Raw genomic sequence first — 20034 nt, 5'->3', positions numbered from 1 at the left:
ATTGGAAAGAAAAGTTTATTGGCGGTCTACCTCCTATCTTTGCTCATAAGGTAAAATAAGAGTTAATTGGTAAAAATGATTCCATTGATTATGATAATTTAACTTATGGTGATATTTTAAGCATTATTAAAAAACTCGGTGTTAATATGTGTAATGATGAAAAATTGTTAAAATACCAATTAAAGAATAAAAGAAAAGCTATGTATGAAATGAGTAATTTTTGTGAACAATATGGTTTGCCCCCGATTACTCCTTCCAGGCAAAAGGGTAAAAAACATGATAAAAGTCACAAAAATTATAGCCATAAAAAATATAAAAAATACAAAACCAACTTTGTTAAGCCCAATGATTTCTATGCTAAAAAGAAAAATGTTTCTAAAAGCACAATATAATATATTGAAAATAAATAAAGTAAGCAAAGTAGAACCAGCCAAGAAGGCAGTATTGCAGATATAATCAAAGTAATTTAAAACAATAGTAAGGCGGTAGAACCAGCCAAGTAGTATAGATCAAAACAACTTAAAGTATAGAACAAACTGAAAGCTGAAAGTAGTTAATATTGAAAATAAGTAACAGAACTTACAGTAGTAGTTACAAGATCTAAACAGTTTAACAGTTACAAGGCTTGAACTAGTTCTAGTTACAAGGCTTTGTAGGGAAATAGTGGTAATAGTGGAAATTCTAGAGAGAAGTTCTAAAGGAAAGAAGTAGTCCTAAAGAGAATTCTGGCTCTAGAGCAAAACTTGGTTTAACATAAGTGACATCCCCCCTTAAATAGGCATAAAAAGCATAGTGAACAGTACCGATGAACAGTAAAAAGTGAATAGTGATTTTTCACTTTTTGTCTCAAATCATCAGCAGTGGGGCCTTGTTTGATTCTTCAATCCAAAGAACCAAAACTTGCCGAAAGTAAGCTTGAAATGACTTAAAGCATGATTCTTCAATCCAAAGAACCAAGACTTGCCGAAAGTAAGCTTGAAATGACTAAAAGCATGAAGAATCTCTTTTTCAAAACATCATCATTTGCATGGGGCAGTGGTGTGAAACAATAGTGGGAACTTCACCAAGGGGTAAACATTGTAGCATTTTGGCTATTGTGCAGGCCAGACAAATAGGGGAATCAATCTTCTGCTAAATCATGAGTTTCTTCTTCAGCATGACCAAACCACTCCTGATTGTAGGGGTAATAAGGGTCTTTTGTAACAGAAGCTTCAGAGGACCGTTCATCTTCTGAATCAGCAGGTTCTTTTTCCTTTGATGTCATCTTGATGAGGGCATATAAAACATCATGGTCCTTGCAAATCTCATCCAAAGGAGAACCCTTTTTTCTAGGCTTAGTAGAGGGTTTAACAGTTTTAGCAGATGTAGAAACAGGTGCATCAGCCAGTTCAACTTTTTACATTGAGGTAGCAATTCTTAATGTTGGAGAAGCACTTGGGGATGAGAATTCTCTAGTAACATTGTTAATAATTGATTGGGTGTGAGGAAACTTATACATAGATTATCCTTTATTCTGAAACTAACATCAAGATTTTATGTTGTGTAAGCTGGTCATAGCGTTCTTCCCTCATTTTGCAGGTTTATTGAGTGCTACGTAGCACCGAGACACGACTAGTTTTTTATTATCATTTGTGCAGATGAGAGTGGTGGATTTACATCCTTGATCTAAACTCAGATCAACGAAAAAGTCCAATCAAGTTCAGATACGTGACGTGACGAATCGGAAAATGAGCCCAATACTATCAATGCACACAAATTGTTTGTGTGCTAGGCGTATCGTGATAATGCATGAGCTGGTTTGTTTCCCCTAGGTACATGGGATACTTCACATAAAATAGTTCTAAACCCATGCTTTCACTCGTAGCTTTGTCCAGAAATCCAAGTTTTTTTTGTTTTTTTTTTTTTTTGAAACATAACATACTACTACTCCGATTTGTGTAGCCTGCGCATTTGATGAGAATCTCAACCAAGTTATTAGTTAAAATCTCAGACCATGTGCTTATTTAGTTTGCTTTGTCAGATCCGTACAATGGTGACCAAATTATCGGGCTTTTCATGCTGTACCTCTAAAATCTAGAGATCTGTGTGCATGGTTTTTTACCCTTTTTTTTGTGTGCTGAATGCATGGTTTTTAACTTCATCCAGAGTTACACACTTCTGATGCTGTAAATAATTGTTGCTTTTGTTCCAATAGATTTCCATCCACGTGGACTACATACTTGATCAGATATTGTGACAATATAAAGTTGCAGAAAACAGCCCACATAAAAAGGAATATAGGTCATTCTAATTTATAAAAAGAGCCCTCAAATAAATTATAATGAAAAGAATTTCCGTTTCAACCCAAACCAAATCAGTAACAATACACAACTCTTCTACAACATAGTAAGGAAAAATTTGAATCTTGAACTTAATTTGCTTGCCTCCATGTTCACTGTCCCAGCAAAACAAAAGAAAAACACAGAGAAACAAACATGAATGAAAAAAAAGGGGGAAAGAAATAAAAAGGGAATCCTTCAACCACTTGATTAGAAGCCTCTCTGTAATATATGTATCCGGTAAATTCTTTGCCCAACCCTTTCTTTGCAAGACTAGAAACATTTCCTGTGAACAATTGATGGTCCGGATTCGTCGTACTCAGCCTTAGCAATCCACATCTGCATGCAGAAGAAGGGTTTTTTTAGTCAGAAATACTTCAATCATTTTAGAATTTACCAATGCTATCATGTTAGCAAGCAGCCAAAATACCACAGCAATGGCTTGTTGGGTGAGGCAAATTGCTACTTTTAACAAGCAGTCATAAGCTTAACACACAATTTGTGCCGTTGTGTTGTAATAAATTTATATTTTGTTTTCTAAACAAGTTATTAATAAATTAAAATAAATTGTCTCATACTTATATTATATGGTCATAATCATTCACAAAGCAATGGCCTTGTATAGCACATTACCTGTTGGAAGGTGCTGAGAGATGCCAAAATGGAGCCTCCAATCCAGACACTGTACTTCCTCTCTGGTGGGGCAACCACTTTAATTTTCATACTACTTGGAGCTAATGCTGTAATCTCCTTGCTCATCCTATCAGCAATGCCTGGGAACATAGTGGAACCACCACTGAGGACAATATTACCATAGAGATCCTTCCTAATATCGACGTCACACTTCATGATAGAATTGTATGTGGTTTCGTGTATGCCAGCAGATTCCATCCCAATCATGGACGGCTGGAAGAGTACTTCTGGACAGCGGAATCGTTCAGCACCAATGGTAATCACCTGTCCATCAGGTAACTCATAGCTCTTCTCCACAGCTGAGCTGGTCTTTGCCGTCTCTAGCTCTTGTTCATAGTCCAGGGCAATATAGGCTAGTTTCTCCTTCATGTCCCTCACAATTTCACGCTCGGCAGTAGTGGTGAAAGAGTAACCACGCTCAGTCAAGATTTTCATAAGAGCATCTGTGAGATCACGGCCAGCCAGGTCCAAACGCAGGATGGCATGTGGGAGGGCATAACCTTCGTAGATGGGAACTGTGTGACTTACACCATCTCCTGAGTCCAGAACAATACCTAAAAGACAACAAGCAAAATATAAAACAGATTAACACATAGTAACAATTTCATAGCAAGTTTGCAAGATTTCACTATTCTGTACAAACCAAAGATTGCATGATGCATTCCTGAAAGCACTTGCTCATGATATGAAAATAAGGCACATCACATTGCAATAAAACATAAGTTCTTTTCATGAATTATTTTGTTTCTCAAATCAATTTCAGGAAAAAAAATTTATCATGAGAGGCAAATATTTATTTGTCTCTCTAAATTGTCATACTGTAAAATATCCATTATTAAATATTTCCTTTTACCAAGAGTTTCTATTTTTTGCCTCTCTAAATTTTAAGTGTAATATTATCACATTAACCAAAAAGGCAGTTAGATAACTGATGCTAATTGCTCACCAGTTGTACGTCCACTAGCATAAAGGGAAAGGACAGCCTGGATAGCGACATACATAGCTGGAGTGTTGAATGTCTCAAACATAATCTGAGTCATTTTCTCACGATTGGCCTTTGGGTTGAGAGGTGCTTCTGTGAGAAGAACTGGATGCTCTTCTGGAGCCACACGAAGTTCATTGTAGAAGGTGTGATGCCAGATCTTCTCCATGTCATCCCAATTGCTAACAATACCATGCTCAATTGGGTATTTCAATGTCAAAATACCTCTCTTTGATTGTGCCTCATCCCCAACATAGGCATCCTTTTGGCCCATACCAACCATCACACCAGTGTGACGAGGGCGACCTACAATACTAGGGAACACAGCCCTTGGAGCATCATCTCCCGCAAATCCAGCCTGGCAATTTCAGATCCATCAAAGTCATTAGAATCTGGGTTCTGGAGTAAGCAGAAACTGACTACCATCACCTTTGGAGAAAAGCACTTAGTATTTCAAATGAAACTAAAACAAAAATGGTTAACACAATAATAGATTTTGGATTATTACCTTGACCATTCCGGTTCCATTATCACACACGAGAGGCTGAATATCCTCAGTTTCTGCCATTTTCTATTGCCTTCTGCAGAAAGACACCAACATTATATTCAAATTCAAGGAATAGTAGTTGCTCATCATATAAATCATAACTATATGCATTAGGAAAAAAATAATGACAATTCACTATTCCCAAATTGGCAGATCCTCTCATGGAGTCAAAATCAAGATATGCATTACAGAACCTGGTCCATTCAAACCTCATAAGCCAGTACATTCCTAACCCATTATAACAGGGCGTAAAATTCAACAAATACAGGAAAACATACAATCATTACCCCAACCAATTTACAAAAAATTGAATCTTTGAAAGAAAAAATATATAGAAATTCAACATGATCTAAAATCTACCAGCTAAAATCGCAACCAGTGATGTATACTTTAAAACATTTTCGAGTTCGATCAAAGCAACAAATTTACATGCATCGAAATCAAAACAGTGAGAGGAACCTAACAATCCAATGCGCCCAATAAGTTGAACTACGAAAACCCATCATGGATCCAAGCCCATCAATCAATGAATTCGATCCAATTCTATGCATCACATATTAAAACAATAATAACAAGAAAAAAAATGCAAATCCTGAACCCCACAAAAACGGGAAAAAAAGAAGAAGAAGAAGAAAAGAAATGTTTCTAAGACGATCAATGAAAACCCAACAACGTTGTCAAGACCAAAAAAGGAAAACGGATCACTAGAATATCATATCCGAAACCTTAAACGATCAAAATTAATCAATGTACAAGCACATTATACCAATGAAAAATTAAAAACAAAACCAAAAAAAAATAAAGGGTACCTTTGGAGTTATGAATTTGAATGAAACTCTGTGTTTGTCGCTTTGTTTAACGGAATTTTGTTGTGGATTGTGGCTGAGAGTGAGATACCCGCCCTCCTGTTTAAAAAATAAGGGGTGGAGGTGCAATGCAAATGAAATTCAGGTTAAATGACCTCAAATGCAATTTCACAAAATCATGACCGTTTGTTCCGAATATCTAATCTGACGGACCCCATCACGCGTCACGTTCGTAGTGCAAACAGCTGGCTCTCTGCTTTCGGTTGCTTTGTGAGGACGGATATACCATTACCCTTCTCTCCAAATAGCCCTCCACTCCCTACTTTTTCTCACCAAGGTCATTTTCGGAATACCAATATATCAAATGCATTCTTCTTCTTCTTCTTTTATTTATTTATTTTTTAATTTTTATTATCATTAAGCATTCTTTTCTTCTTGATTTATTCAACTCCACCTTGTTGTTCAGCATTTTTTTTTTTATATAAAAAAATCCCATGTATTTTAATTTTATAAAATGATTTATAAAGAGGTGGTGTCCCAAACTAGAATAAATTATTCCATTTTATATTTTGGAAATCCTATGAACCAATATTATAGTAGATAGAATTTGAAATCACTTGTTTATGACACATTCTTCAGGTTTATTGAGCTGACCACTTGGTGTCTCCTAAGGGTAGGGCTATCCACTAGACTCGGCCACCTAACCCACCAGCCCCAACCTAAGCTGACAACCGCTTGAACTGACGCTTGTGGTGGTCGACGGCGAGTGTCCTCCTCCAAAACTTGTCAAGAGTAGGTTGAGTGGCAAGTTCCCCTATGAAACCCGATATAAACTAACCCGACCAAACCTCCAACTAAATATATCACAATCTCCTCCCATATCTGATCAAGATCTTTTGATCTCTAATGAGATTATGAGGAAATATAAAGTCTTTGACAAGATCTGTCGATCGTTATTGTCGTCACCTTCTAGATTCTATTCGAAATCGACTTGACATATGAAAAGCCTGACTTGAACTGATTCGATAACCGTTTTGGTTGACGATGGTCCTCCGATCTGCCATGTGATAGAGTTGGATCAAGACCTATAATAACCCATGAACAGCCCTATCGAAGGAATTGGTAGAATGAAATGTTGACAACATTAAAGCTTAGATTTGCTAACCTTGAATTAAGATGAATATATATATACATATATATTCAAACTTATATCGTCTATTTCATGATGAATGCTCTTATAATTAGCCTAAGACACCTTTTGATTTTTTGTTTAGGTAGAGTTTAAACTCTAGATTTTTTATTCGACAACAAGATATTTTTCCAGTTTAGTTAAATGGAAAACATGCATAAACTAAAGAGTTAAAAGGTTTGGTAATGCAAATTATTTTTGCTTATATTTACCATCTAAACTTGACTGAATTGTTTTTGTTATCATCAAAAGCAAGTTTAAAAGGAATTACTAGATTTTTTTTTGTTTTTTTCTTGTTATGTTTTGGCCCTGGAACAAAATATATATGTACATCTTTTTTAATAAGTAAATGGTAATATATATAATATAATATAATATAATTAGGATAATATAATAGGGGAATCCTGGAAAAAAAAATTGCTTAATTACATGGTGCCCTTAATTCCATTATCCAAAATTCCAAAAATGCCCTTGTATTAAAAGAATAAAAGAGTTTGGATATGAATGTGAAAATGGTACAGAACAGGGGGGCAAATCCGTGAAGGAGAAAAGGTCCTGCTGAAAAGGAAAATTTTCTAAGTTGGATGCTGCTTTGCTTTATCGCTTTATGGCGGGGGGGAGGTTTGGTATGGTGCGGGTAATAATACGAATACAACATTGCGATGGTGCAAAAAGAGCGAATTGCCAACTCAGAAATTTTCCGTTTCCAACCGTTGTGAGATCATGTCGGCGTGTTTCTTCACGTGCAGTCACACCTGTCCATTCCCACCCTATGTTTTCGACGCTTAAACCGTTTGGTTGTTGACCGATGGAACCGGTCAATCATCTAACGGCGCGAAGGGTTCGAGTGTGGGACTCATAAACGTGCCATGCATAACCCCACCAACGACAACGAGCACACAACAACGTGGTCACCCATATTCGGGCACTTTAATTTTTGTCTTAGAAGTTGACCACACTTTGAGTTAATAAATCGTGGGTTGGGTAAGTTTGTGGACTATGGACATATTTCCCTCTTAATAGGAGTGAGGGAAGGAAGGTTCAATTAGTTCACTTTTATCAATGTATGGAACCCTTTGTGATGATGAGGAGTATCTTGATTCTTGACCAATGCCAATTGATTTTCTCTCTCTCATGTCAAATTCTAGTGGATTTTATCTGAGTGATGTTGAGTGTTAGTTTAATACAAATTAGATTATTTGAAAAAGTTGTACTTTATATCTTTCTTTTTAAAAAACAAAGTTATGCTTTGGAAAAGTTGATTTGATAACCCATAACCAAATGAGCTGAGTCTCATATATATGATCTATGTTTAGTGTTTAAGTTAATTTGAATGGGCGAAATGGGCAAATTCGTCCAAAACAAGTAGCAAAATGCTCATATTTTGAAACGATTTAGCCATATGCCCCTGTTTTAAACTCAATTTTCTAAAAATCAAGTTTCAATGAAAAACTCGATTTTTAGAAAATCAAGTTATAGGCAAAAAACTTAAAAAAAAAAAAAAATGGAACTCGAGTTCCATGTAATATTTTGCAAGTAACTTGATTTTCATTAAATTGAGTTTTTCTTTGAAACTTGATTTTTTAAAAATCGAGTTTCAAAACAGGGGCATCTTGATATATAGTTTCAGAATATGAACATTTTGTTATTTGTTTTGGGCGAAAAGAGCAAATGCCCATTTTGGCCCAATTTGAATTATATTAAACTTTTGAGACAATTGATAATTTAATAGTATGAAGAGCTTAATTGTAATTATTCATTCTAAAGTTTCATGTAAGCCATGACAATTGTATTAGAAGTAAGGTGGAAATGAACACACCATATTACCGTAATGTGAGTTCATTGTTTGGGATTTGGGTAGGAAAATAATGGTACCCAATGTGTTAATTATTAAGTCTCATATATTACACATATACTATGTCGATCTAACTCTATTATTGACAATTACATGGGGTTTTAGCCGCAAGTTACAACTAGATTAATTTGTGTAACTTTTTTTTTTTTTTTTTCATTTTTTTAATTGAGAAGAGACATGCATGTGTAACTATTTTGATGATGGTCTTTGAGAATTTATTCATGTCATGTGTATGTAGGAAGATTAACGTGCTTTAAGGATTAGTCTAGTATTCAAATAGGGCTGTAAATGAGCCAAGTCGTTCACAAATAGCTCGGGCTTGACTCGATAAAAATCTCGTTCATGTTTATTTGTTTATAAACAATCCAAGTTTAAACTTTAGTTTTAGGCTTGTTTAATAAACAAGCCGAGTTTGAGTAAAAAATATTGTTCATGAACAAACTCGTGAACATCATGACTCAATATAAAAGTAACAAAACAAGTTGAGTTTAGGATTATTTATGAGTTTGGTAATAAAATTGATATGAGCTTGACAAGTAAACTCATATCTTTCTAAGACTTTAATTAATTATAAGTTGAGATCACTCATCCAAACCAAATAGGCTAGATAATAAACTTGATATAAGCTTGATATTGTACTTGTGTTGGATCTCAAGCTCAAAAGCATGATATTGAACTTGAGTTTGGGCTTGATATTGAGCTCAAGTTTGGCTTGACTAATGAATCAAGCCAAGTCAAGCCGAGCTCAAACTTTTATACTTTTTAGCGAGCTCAAACTTGAACATTATTTTTAGACTCGTATCAAGCTCAAGTCAAGCTTGAACATTCTACTTTTATTGTCGAGCTGAGTTTAAACATTCATTACTCGATAAAGCTATTCAAATGACTATAAATAAGCTATGTAAAAAGCCATTGGAGTATTGGACCCAGCCAGCCAGCCTGAATCACATCGATTTTCTCAAATCCGTGTGGGTTTGTTAAGGGATGAAATGAATAAAGAGGAAAGAGAACTATTCTAGACTATCATTGTTTTGCCCTCATCTCACCTTATTGGTTATTGTCACCTGAAGTTAAGGCGGAAATGGTGACTAGGAATTTAGTGTGTGCGCGTTTCTTACAAACCCAACCTTCTTGTGGTGGGAAACCCCAAAGAAGTGAATTTGGCATTAATTAATTGATATGGTTACTTAAATCATGATTAAGTGAACAATCAATGGGATCTAGTTGAGACATCTTTCTTTGCTCATGTGAGCATCTTCTTTTTGGCTGTGGTCATCATGTCAAAGTTTGGTCCTGAGTACGGACGCAAAAGAAAATTTCTTTTACAGCTTGGAATCTAGTAGTGTGGTTGGTGACTGACTGATCGAGCTATTTTATTGCGGGGATTAAAACTTTTTGAGCTATTTTTATTGATATGATAAAATGTTACATTATGGCGTTAGTTATAGATACAGTTTAAGAGAAAAGTTACACGGATTTGATTCTAATTACATTCTAAAACATGAAAAATAGATGGATAAAGAATAATCTAAGAACTTTGATTTAAGTTTGGAGGCTAAGTTATAATTTATAATGTTGAGAAAGTGTTAGGCACTCACCTTACCTATTATGGTAGCCAATTGACATGCTACATCATTCAAACAACCAATATGTCATTAACACTTAAGAGCATGATATTTGTTATTGAGATGGATCAAGATAGAAACTGAAAAAAAAAAAGAAAAAAAGAAAGAAAGTAATTGTGTGCAATTAGTGATGATTTAGATCTAGCATGTAATCGTGTTTTAGGAATTGAAATATAAACATGATGATTGTGTGTGATTGGTGTGGTGAACATCTTATAAGCATGATAAAGAAAATTGAAAATTAACAAGCCTTTCATTGAATAAATGGGAATTTAAGATCACAGCTATGAGAATGTGGAGAACACAATGACAACATCCAAACAATTAATCAAATGTAGAGCTGTAGGTGAGTGGAGTGCTTTAGAATGAGGTTTTCCCCTCTATTTTTTTATAATGAAGGTAGAAGGCTTTAGAAGGGGCAGGTGTGTTGACTTGGGTTGGTAGGAGTGGGGAGCAAAGGGCTAAAAATGAACAAAAATAGCGTGAGCTGGGCCTTAGTGTTGATCGTCATTTGGATCAAGCCCTCAATATGCCGACAGGCAAATGAAGTGTGGTCCAAGTGCAGATCAACACTTGAACTCAGCAGTCAGCAACCCACATGAGGTTGTCTTTTTTTAGCTAAAAAACGTGGTAAATTTTGGATATTGGTTTTTCGATTTTCAGTCAATTGACATTAATGTGGGCCTTAATAACTCTTAATTATTATTTAATTATATTACCCCTTTAATGGGAAATTTCAACAAAAATTTAGGAATCTTTGAATTTTGACAAAGCAACTAATCAATTGTGCTTAATCCCATAATTATTAAATCCAATAGGATCATGCAAGTCACCAATTTTAAATTGAATCCTCATGAATTCAATCAAAATCAATCGTTCAAGATCACATGTGATCAGACTCAATCATGCAAATTCATCTTAGTTATTTATAATTAATTTGGGGTGTTGAAGGAGATTTACATGAGGTAAAGATGGTACTCCAAATTCTTGACAATAAAAATATAAAAAGCTTTTAACTGATGCAAAAGATTATTGCAGGTTTATTCAAGAATTTGATTTTTTATACCAATTTGTTTCATTGAGCCTGTGTTATGGAAGGAAAAAACATGCTCAATAAATTTTTTTCATTATAATTCAAGGTTTAAGTATTTTTCAAAGAGATTTATGCATTTATCTATCATTAGCAAATGCATAAACCTCAAATTAAGATGAATGTAAAGTTTTGATAATTTAAAAAAAAAAAAAACCCCTCTAGTATGTAAGGCTGTCCATGGGTCGGTTTTGGACCCAACTCGAACTCGACCCGTCGGCGTCGGGTGGAGGGGCGGAGGAACCCAAAATCGATTGTCGGAAAAATCGGTTGAGTTGGTTTCGGGTGAGGGTGAGCGTCGTTCGGGTCGGTGCTGGAATAAAAAAGGGCGTCGAAATCTGAAAAAAAAACGTCATCGGAATCTGGAAAACCTCGCCGGAAACTGGAAAACCTCGCTGGAAACTGGAAAACATATTAAGTAAAGAAAAATAAGTAAATATTTTATAAGAATTACACCTCAATCTCAATCTACACAACGTTGGTAGCAGATTCAGTACTACAAATATTCGTACTTACAAATTGTAGCTCAAGTTGGCCAATATCGTCAGCATCTTCATTTACAATACAATATTTTAATATAACTTAATGTACCATGAAAGCAAATCAATAAAGAATTAAAATTGTATAATTATGACTAAAACTTGATTCAGAAGCAACATTGATTATTGGAATGCTTATGAGATCTCGTGCCATTAAGTAGAGCTCTGGAAACCGATTGTAATGCTCTTTCCATCAATAGAGAACTTCCAACTTTGAATTTTTCTTTTTGTTAAGTCTAGGCTCTTCTAAATAGAAGTCCAATTGAGATTTTTGTTTTTTTTTGTTTTGGCACCATGACCACTTTCGTAATGATCAAATTCCTAATCATTAAAAAAAATTGCAATGAAAAATAATACCACACAACATTACAATCTTTATTATTAAAAAAACATAGCACAACATATACCAAACAAAATGCAATTCACTTACATAATCTTGGTTGCTTTGTGTGAAACTAAAAAAGTGTGGAATGTGTGAAAGTGTGAAAAGAAGGGCAGAGGCGCAATAGACAAGAGTAGAGGAACTGAACTGAGGAAGCTTTGGGGCCCTTTGTGGTTTGGTTTGTCACGTTTCAACTTTCACATTTGTGCATTGTGCCTTTGGCTTTGGACTACAACTAGTATTGAATGTGATTTTTTTTTTTTAATGGTTGTCTTGACAGTCTTGTGTTGTCTTTGTCTCATTCTCTCATGTCATGTCTGTGAAGCTTAGCTCTTATTGGTTGTGATGAAGCTCCAATAGTCATTCTCTCATGTCATGTCTTGTCTGTTGTTTTACTTGTTTATATTTATAATATATTGACTATTGGTTTTGGTATTTTGTGCCCTATGCACCTAGTATCAGTATGAAATCTAAATTTTTTTTTTTTAGCGAATTTTTTTTAACGGGCCGGGTCACGGGTTATCCGTGTTGGGTTGGGTTGACCCACAAAAATCGGGTCGGGTCATGAGTCAACCCGTTTTTGCTTCGGGTCAAAAAAATCAAATTTGGGATAGGTATTTTTCGGGTTGGGTCAGAAAAATTTTGACCCATATTGCCATGTCTAATTGCAGGTGGCATTGCTTTTTTGTTTGATTGTTTATTTCCCTTTTAAAAGTAAAGAATGATAGAAGATTATGGTATTCTTTGGGGAACAAATTGCGAAACAGACTATTTATGGGAAAAAATTAGGTGCGTGGCACGCGTTCAAAGTTATTTAGTAAGTTGGACTGTTTTTGAAAGTCGAGTTTGGTAAACTCAACTTTGGGCTGGAAAACGAACATTATAGTGGCATTTTTTAGTGGCTATAGCAGCGTTTATAGAAAACGCCACTAAAAAAACGCCACTAAAAAAACGCCACTATAGTGTCTGTTTTCCAGCCCAGTTTGCCAAACTCGACTTTCAAAAAGAGTCCAACTTACTAAATAACTTTGAACACGTGCCACACGCCTAATTTTTTCCCAGAAATAGTTTGTTTGGCAATTTTTTCCTATTCATTGGTTTTGGGTAATGAATGAGAAACTTTGTAACTCGAGGAGAATATCTGTTATCAATGCTGGATGTAGAAAACAGTTGTTCTGAGATGATTGTGAATTTGTGATGTGAGCTCTCTGGAGTGCCTGTATGGGATGTATAAATTCAAACTCCAAGCCTTGGCCTATGAGGGTGACATGTATATGGTGTAGACAAATTTTGTAGATTAATAGTGATATTTAAATAAGGACAAATTATTGTTCATGTGTTGTATGAATGGTAACTGGAGTCTTTCTTATTAACCACTGAAGCTCCCCGTTTTTGGTTGAAAAGATTAGATTCAAAGAATGGATATATCTTAATATAGATTTTATATCTTACTACAATCAGCCTTTTGATAGTAGAGCAGGTATGTGGCAGCCAAAGTTGTTTTTCCCCCCTTTCTCAGATAATCTATTGGGTCTTGATTTGCAATTTTTTTTTTCTCTTAGGTTATGAATATTGTTTATGATCTTTTGCATTTTCTGTTCTTCTGGGGTGGAAAACAAAACCAAAAAGAATTACTAATTCAGTTCTTAATGGGTCTTGAAACTATGTGAAATCTGTACTTCTATTTTCAAAATTCTGCAGAACAAAATGACTCTGCCAGCATTATTCAATTTATCAACTCATGCTTTGTGTCGTTTCCTGATTATTGAGTAATAAAAAGCATTTAGATACTTTTCCTTGTCCTTCTCTCGACATATAAAACAAGCATCTTCATCATGTTGTCTGTATTTGAGTTTTAAAAACCAAGCTGAGTTGGATATCTGCAGTTTTATCCTCAGCTTTGCTTCATCAGACTAGCTAACTCAAGTAGCCAAAGTACATTTGCTTGGGCTATTAATAATTGATTTGTTTATAAGCCCAATGGTTAGTTCTCAGCCTGCTCAGATTAAGCCAAGATCTTACACTTTGCACCTCTACCAAGTGCCCAACACACCAAATAATGAGGTTTGATAACACTGCTAACTACAGCTTGCAACTGAGATCAAATGTTGGCTTGATTCTTTTTTTCTTTTTTTGATGTGTCATACTTAAGTAGATGCAAATTACAAACCAACTATCATTGATATGTGTTCTCTGGTGACTTTCATATAGTTGATACTACTGGAGTTGCTTAGTAGCCTTTTCACTTATCCCGTAATTCAGTCAATTTGGCATCGTAGTTGGTACATTTCGCTTTTAAATTATTGAGCTTGTTGGGGTTGTCTACGTTTTAAATGAGCAGGCCCCAGCTATAGATTTGTTCTGATTACACACTTTCTCATCGTTGGTTAATTTTTACTTGTTTTCTCAGTCAGCGCTGTGGTTGGCAGTACAAGGAGATTGTAAAGTGATAGAAGAAAGTAGGGAAGATGTCATTACTTCTGCTAGTAATCAGTTAGAGGTCATGCCTTTGGAATTTAATTTTATGTCTTCCCAAGTGGAAATCCATGGCCTTGCCAGTCCAAATCATCTCTTTGAAACGAAAAATGAAAGAATAGCAAGCACAACTATGGAGCTAGACATCTATGGCCTTGTTGCTAAATGAAAATAAGAGCTCAAAAGTAATATTGCACCTTACATAAAATTTAAACATTGTAAGCAAAGCCAAAAAGTAAATTAACCTTCAAGAGTCGCAACCACCATCAGATAGATATGCATAAAATTAGTGATTTAATGCAGTGAGCATTCAATCAAAGAGGTGACATGAAGAACTTTTATCCAACTAGAACATAATTGTTGAGAGAGATAAAGGCTTGTACCTGTGGTTGTCAGTCCAAGTCCAAGCCAAGGAAACATAGTATGTGTCAGCACATCACATAAAAGAACTTAGCATTGTCTAATTACAGAAAATAGGGATAAGGGGGGGAAAATCCAACCGTTTCATGAGTAAACTAGACTGATAATAATGACATTTATGATATCCTATCGTAATTGAAGTAGAATTAGAATCCAAAGAATAGACATTTAATTCATATACTCAACATGGAAGAATTATTAGATTACTCATTTACCCAATTTATGTGAAGCTGATGCCAAAGGCAAGCGGGCTAGGGATGGCAATTTTGCCCTGCCCCTCTTCGTTTTGCCCCACGCGGGTTTTTCCTGCCTACAAAGGTGGTGGGGCGGGGATGGGCCGAGATTTTAGCCCCGCATCACGGGGCGGGGCGGGGGTTTAGACTTTTTAGACCCTCCTCACCCTACCCCAGCCCTGCCCCGCCTTGTGTTTATAAGGGTTAAATTATAAAATTTTCACACTCTAAAACTCTACTATTTAAATAAAAATATTATCAATTTATTTTATTCTACCTAATGTGGTTCTCTACCTCTTTTTTCTCTCTAGCAAGGTTGGAAATAAGGTATCAATTTTAACGTTTTCTTTTGTCTTTATTAGAAACAAATTTATATATTATTGAATCATTGATTTTGTACTAAGATATTTTTGTTTTTATTGTGATATTGTCTTGTAAAACACTTGGATAATATTATTCGGTTTTTGCTAAAAATTAGTTTGATTTGATGGGATAAATTTATTTGTAATTTCAAGTATATTTTTATTAATGAAACATGTTTTATTAAAAAAAAATTGTAATAGTTGTGGGCAAATCAACAAGAAGTAGAGTTTTACGGGGTGAGGTGGGGTGGGGTTTTGCGGGGCCCAAGGGGCAGGGATGGGGGAAGACAAAAATCATGTGGGGTAGGGGCGTAGACCCCATCCTTCGGCCTTACTCTACCCCATTGCCATCCCTAAGTGGGCATATAGTTGAACAGAGTAGTACATTCAACTTCAAGGCTTTCTCTTTTGCTTGGAAAACTAGTTACCTCTCCCTTAAACAAAAAAAATACTATAGATTCTAACTGTCATATTTCACAACTTACTAAAAAGGCTATCTCTCTCTCTCTCTCTCTCTCTCTCTCTCTATATATATATATATATATATATATGAGTTGAGTTCAAATTACACTTGGTGTAACTCTAAGCAATGTTACATCACCCAATAACTTGTTATAGAATTCATATTTTGAAAATTTCACTGTTGAATTACATGTTCTTAACATTCACGCCAATGTTTATGTCAATTAGATGTTATTTACAATTTGATCCATAAACTCTTCTTTTATGCATTATTTTAAACTACATAAACTTGAATATTAACAATTGATTGATGACATGACTATTAATCTCTGATCGCCTTAAAATTTTGCAAGCATGGATAATATATAAAGATAATGTAATCTAATGGTGGATTTATTAAAATTCACATCCAATTAAAAAATGTTGAGTGATGTAACATTACTTAAAGTTACACCAGGTGTAATTTGAACCTAACCCTATATTATATGTGGAAGGGGTAAGATCCGAGTACAGAATAGAGCTCATGGGCCAAGTCCAAGGAGGTGGAAGGGCCCATCCCCACATTAGTCTTGACCCAACACATAGATGAGAACCCGAGAATAAAGGACAAAGAGGTTGACTGCCCGAGGAGCTCGAAGAGCGAGTATTCCTCAGGAGGCGTCGAGTAGGCCATTTGCACTAGAAGACAAAATACCGAAGAAGATGGTAGAGACGTGCAAGCAAAGAAGAAGAGAAATATCCAGATAAAGTAACCATCACATCCACATTCAACGCACTGCACCAACTTAACTGGCCGCATTAATGGAGAAATGACCACTGAACAATATTCTTACAACTTGCAGCACATTTTACCACCTCCAGCAGAACCCTGATGGGACAAGCATCCAAAGGAAGGTTCGTGGCTGTACAAGTGGAGGGCTAGGATGCAATTCAATTAGCTATATAAAGAAAGGAAACCCCTTCATATGGGGGGACGAAAAACTGAAAGGAAAAACATACTCTTTGCAACACTACCCTATAATTAAGACTTGAATATTGTACGAACTACTGCTCCTCGGCCTCACCTGAGGAAGTGTTAATCCCAAAATCTGCTTCTCTCTTATGAATCACTTGATGTTTTTTTCCATTAACTTAAAAGCTCAACCATACAAGCACACCAAGGTTGACCTCGGAAATCCATTCTCTAACAAATTAATTTTATTGGGCCGTTAGACCTAAACTCTCTATTCTAAGTGGGTTAAGTCTATTTCAGCCCGCCTACAATATATATATATATATATATATATATGAGAAATGACTATTACACATCTCTTAATACACACAATGTACACACAAATAAGTTTTTGCACTAAAATCTTGGTTTGAGAAAACGTGGGAAAAAAATTAGTACAGTTTTATATGAGTATAAATAGTTTTTATCTCATTCTTTCTCCTTTATTTGATTTTTATTTTTTCTTATTTGGTTTTCATTTGAATGAAGCATGTTTGTTTATTGAGGAATAAATAAAAAAATAAAAAAAAGGAAAACAAAGCAATTGGACTTTCTTTTGAAAGTTCCCACTTTCCAATTTAAGAGACACAATCCTATGCCATTTTGACGCATGCCTGGTGCCTTCGTTACATGCAGTGGTGGAACCAGAAAATTTTCTCAAGGGGGGCCGATGAATATATTTTTGTGTAATTTTTAGATCTATTACCAAATATAAAAGAAGATTAATGGAAAATTTCAAAAGCTAGGGGGGGGGGGGGGGGCGTGGCCCCCCTTGGCACCCCCTAACTTCGCCTATGATTACATGAAAGCCTTGGGATAACCATGGCAATTTTCCTAGTGCACTTGAGAATCCATGATTGGGAGGATGAGCATGAGCAATCTAGGCGCCAGATAGAACCAACTTTAACAAAGACTTGGCTTGCTAGCTTGACTATGAAATATATATAGGGATCAGGGTGCCTACTAAATTGAAATGGTTTAAGAGGGAATTCCATGAGGATAGTGGCTTCAAGTGATTATGGAAACAAAAGATTTGTGTGCAAGGCAACCATTGATGGTTGTACACCTTGATACACTCACTTGGCACAAATTGAGTCAATAAAAGGATGATACACTCACCGGCAATTTGTTCAGGGTTCCAAACTCAACGGTGGCAACTAAACACGAGGGTTGCGCTCGTTGCGGGACTTAACCCAACACCTTACGGCACGAGTTGACGACAACCATGCACCACTTGTGTCCGCGTTCTCGAAGGCACCCCTCTCTTTCAAGAGGATTCGCGGTATGTCAAGCCTTGGTAAGGTTCTTCGCTTTGCATCGAATTAAACCACTTGCTCCACCGCTTGTGCGGGCTCCCATCAATTCCTTTGAGTTTCATTCTTGCAAACATACTCCCTAGGCGGGATACTTAACGTGTTAGCTACAACACTACATAAATCAATACACACAGCGCCTGGTATCCACCTTGATACGCTCACTTTGCACCTATGTCTCCCACAAATTTTGCACCTATGTCTCCCACAAACTTTGATTTATCATATTATCAATTGGTCTGAAAAGGAAAAAAAAATATAAGACAACATTTCATTTTACACATTTGTCACAACTCTAGAGCTTTTTCTCAAAAAAAAAAAAAAAAAAAAAAAAAAAACTCTACTATATGGCTGGTTGTAAGTGATGAGTCTACATGAAAGTGACCTACATTTAATTACAATTTATTACATAGAATTATTGAAATAAAAATAGTTATGGCTTATTTAGAAGAAAATGACTATATTCCCTCCCTACTTAGAGCACTTGCAGCAGTGGAGCTAAATAGTTCTATTGTTATTTTAGATGTGCCAAACCATAAAAAAACCCCATGCAGCAGTGGAGCAATAGCTAAATTTTTTAGTTGAATTGCTACAGTGCACATTTATCTATAGATGTGCACTGTAGCTTGAAGCTAAAAAAAAAAAAAAAAAAAAAAAAAATTATTCAGCCGGTACAACTTGCTTCTTTTTTTATTCATTCTCTCATTCACTCCAGTCTCATTCACTCTCTCTTCATTCACTGAAGCTTAAGCCTCTTCATTCATTGAAGCTTAAGTCTCAAGCTCACTCTGATTGCCGCCGGCTTGACCATCGTCAACGTCGCCGCCACCGATCGTCAATGTCATCGCCATCCACCATTTGCCTCCCAAGCCGCCGATCAGCTCAGACTCGATCGTTGCCACCGATCGTCAACGTCAACATCTGTTTCAACGCCATCCCAAGCCGTCGATTAGTTCAGACCCACCGCCGATCAACTCTTTCAGCCTCAGACCAATTAGCCGTCCCAAGCCGCCGATCAGCTCAAACCCACGCCGCCATCCGCCTTAGACCCACACCGCCGATCGGAGTGCTTGCTTGTGGTTGTGCTTACTCGCTGACGTTGTGCTTGTTTGTGATCGGTGATTTTTTATATTGTTTGTGATTGATGATTTTGTTTGGTTTGGGTTGAGGAAAAAGATTGGAGATTTGGGTTTTTATTTTTATTTTTTATTTTATTTTATTTATTTATTTTTACTGTGGACTGGTGGTGGTGGTGGGTGTGGTTGTGGCTGATGGTAGAGTAGGTTGTGGTTGGTGCTGTGGATTTTTTTTTAGGAGTGAGATATATTATTTTATTATAATGGTTGTATTATTTTATTGTGATGTTTATATTATTTTATTGTGTTAAAAGTTAAAATAAATCCATTGCTGCAGCATATATATAGGTAAAATAGATAAAATAACTTTTGGTGGAGTTAAAAAACTAAATTTTTAACTCTACTGCTGTGGATGCTCTAACCTTTACTTGTGTCTTATAAATTAAGTCGAAGGATTTTTACAGATTTGAAAGTAAAAATTAAATTTACCCAAATTTTTGGGATCACAACTACAGTCTATCATTTAAAAACTACTGAATAATTATTAAGTCAATTTAGAAGAATCTCTTCCAAATTACTATTCAGCTTCAAAGTGGGTTGGCGAGAGTTTCTTGCAAACTAGTTTCACAATTTGGAAACAAACCCGTTAAGGTCAAACCCGACCCGTCGGGTTCGT

The 20034-nt window shown here is 35.7% G+C and overlaps 1 protein-coding gene across 1 annotated transcript; it reads right to left on the bottom strand.

Moving 5' to 3' along the window:
- Positions 1–2265: 2265 nt before the first annotated feature.
- LOC126692897 (actin-like) lies at positions 2266–5533 on the bottom strand. Its single transcript, XM_050388700.1, has 5 exons — positions 5350–5533; positions 4502–4574; positions 3958–4351; positions 2952–3565; positions 2266–2657 (listed from the first exon to the last, which is right to left on the bottom strand). Exons 2-5 carry the CDS (start codon positions 4559–4561, stop codon positions 2592–2594), a joined length of 1134 nt encoding a protein of 377 aa, XP_050244657.1. The 5' UTR covers positions 4562–4574; positions 5350–5533; the 3' UTR covers positions 2266–2591.
- Positions 5534–20034: the final 14501 nt, after the last annotated feature.

This window comes from Quercus robur, chromosome 7, assembly GCF_932294415.1.
Source record: "Quercus robur chromosome 7, dhQueRobu3.1, whole genome shotgun sequence".
Lineage (NCBI taxonomy): Eukaryota > Viridiplantae > Streptophyta > Magnoliopsida > Fagales > Fagaceae > Quercus > Quercus robur.
This window is presented reverse-complemented; position numbering and strand designations above follow the sequence as displayed.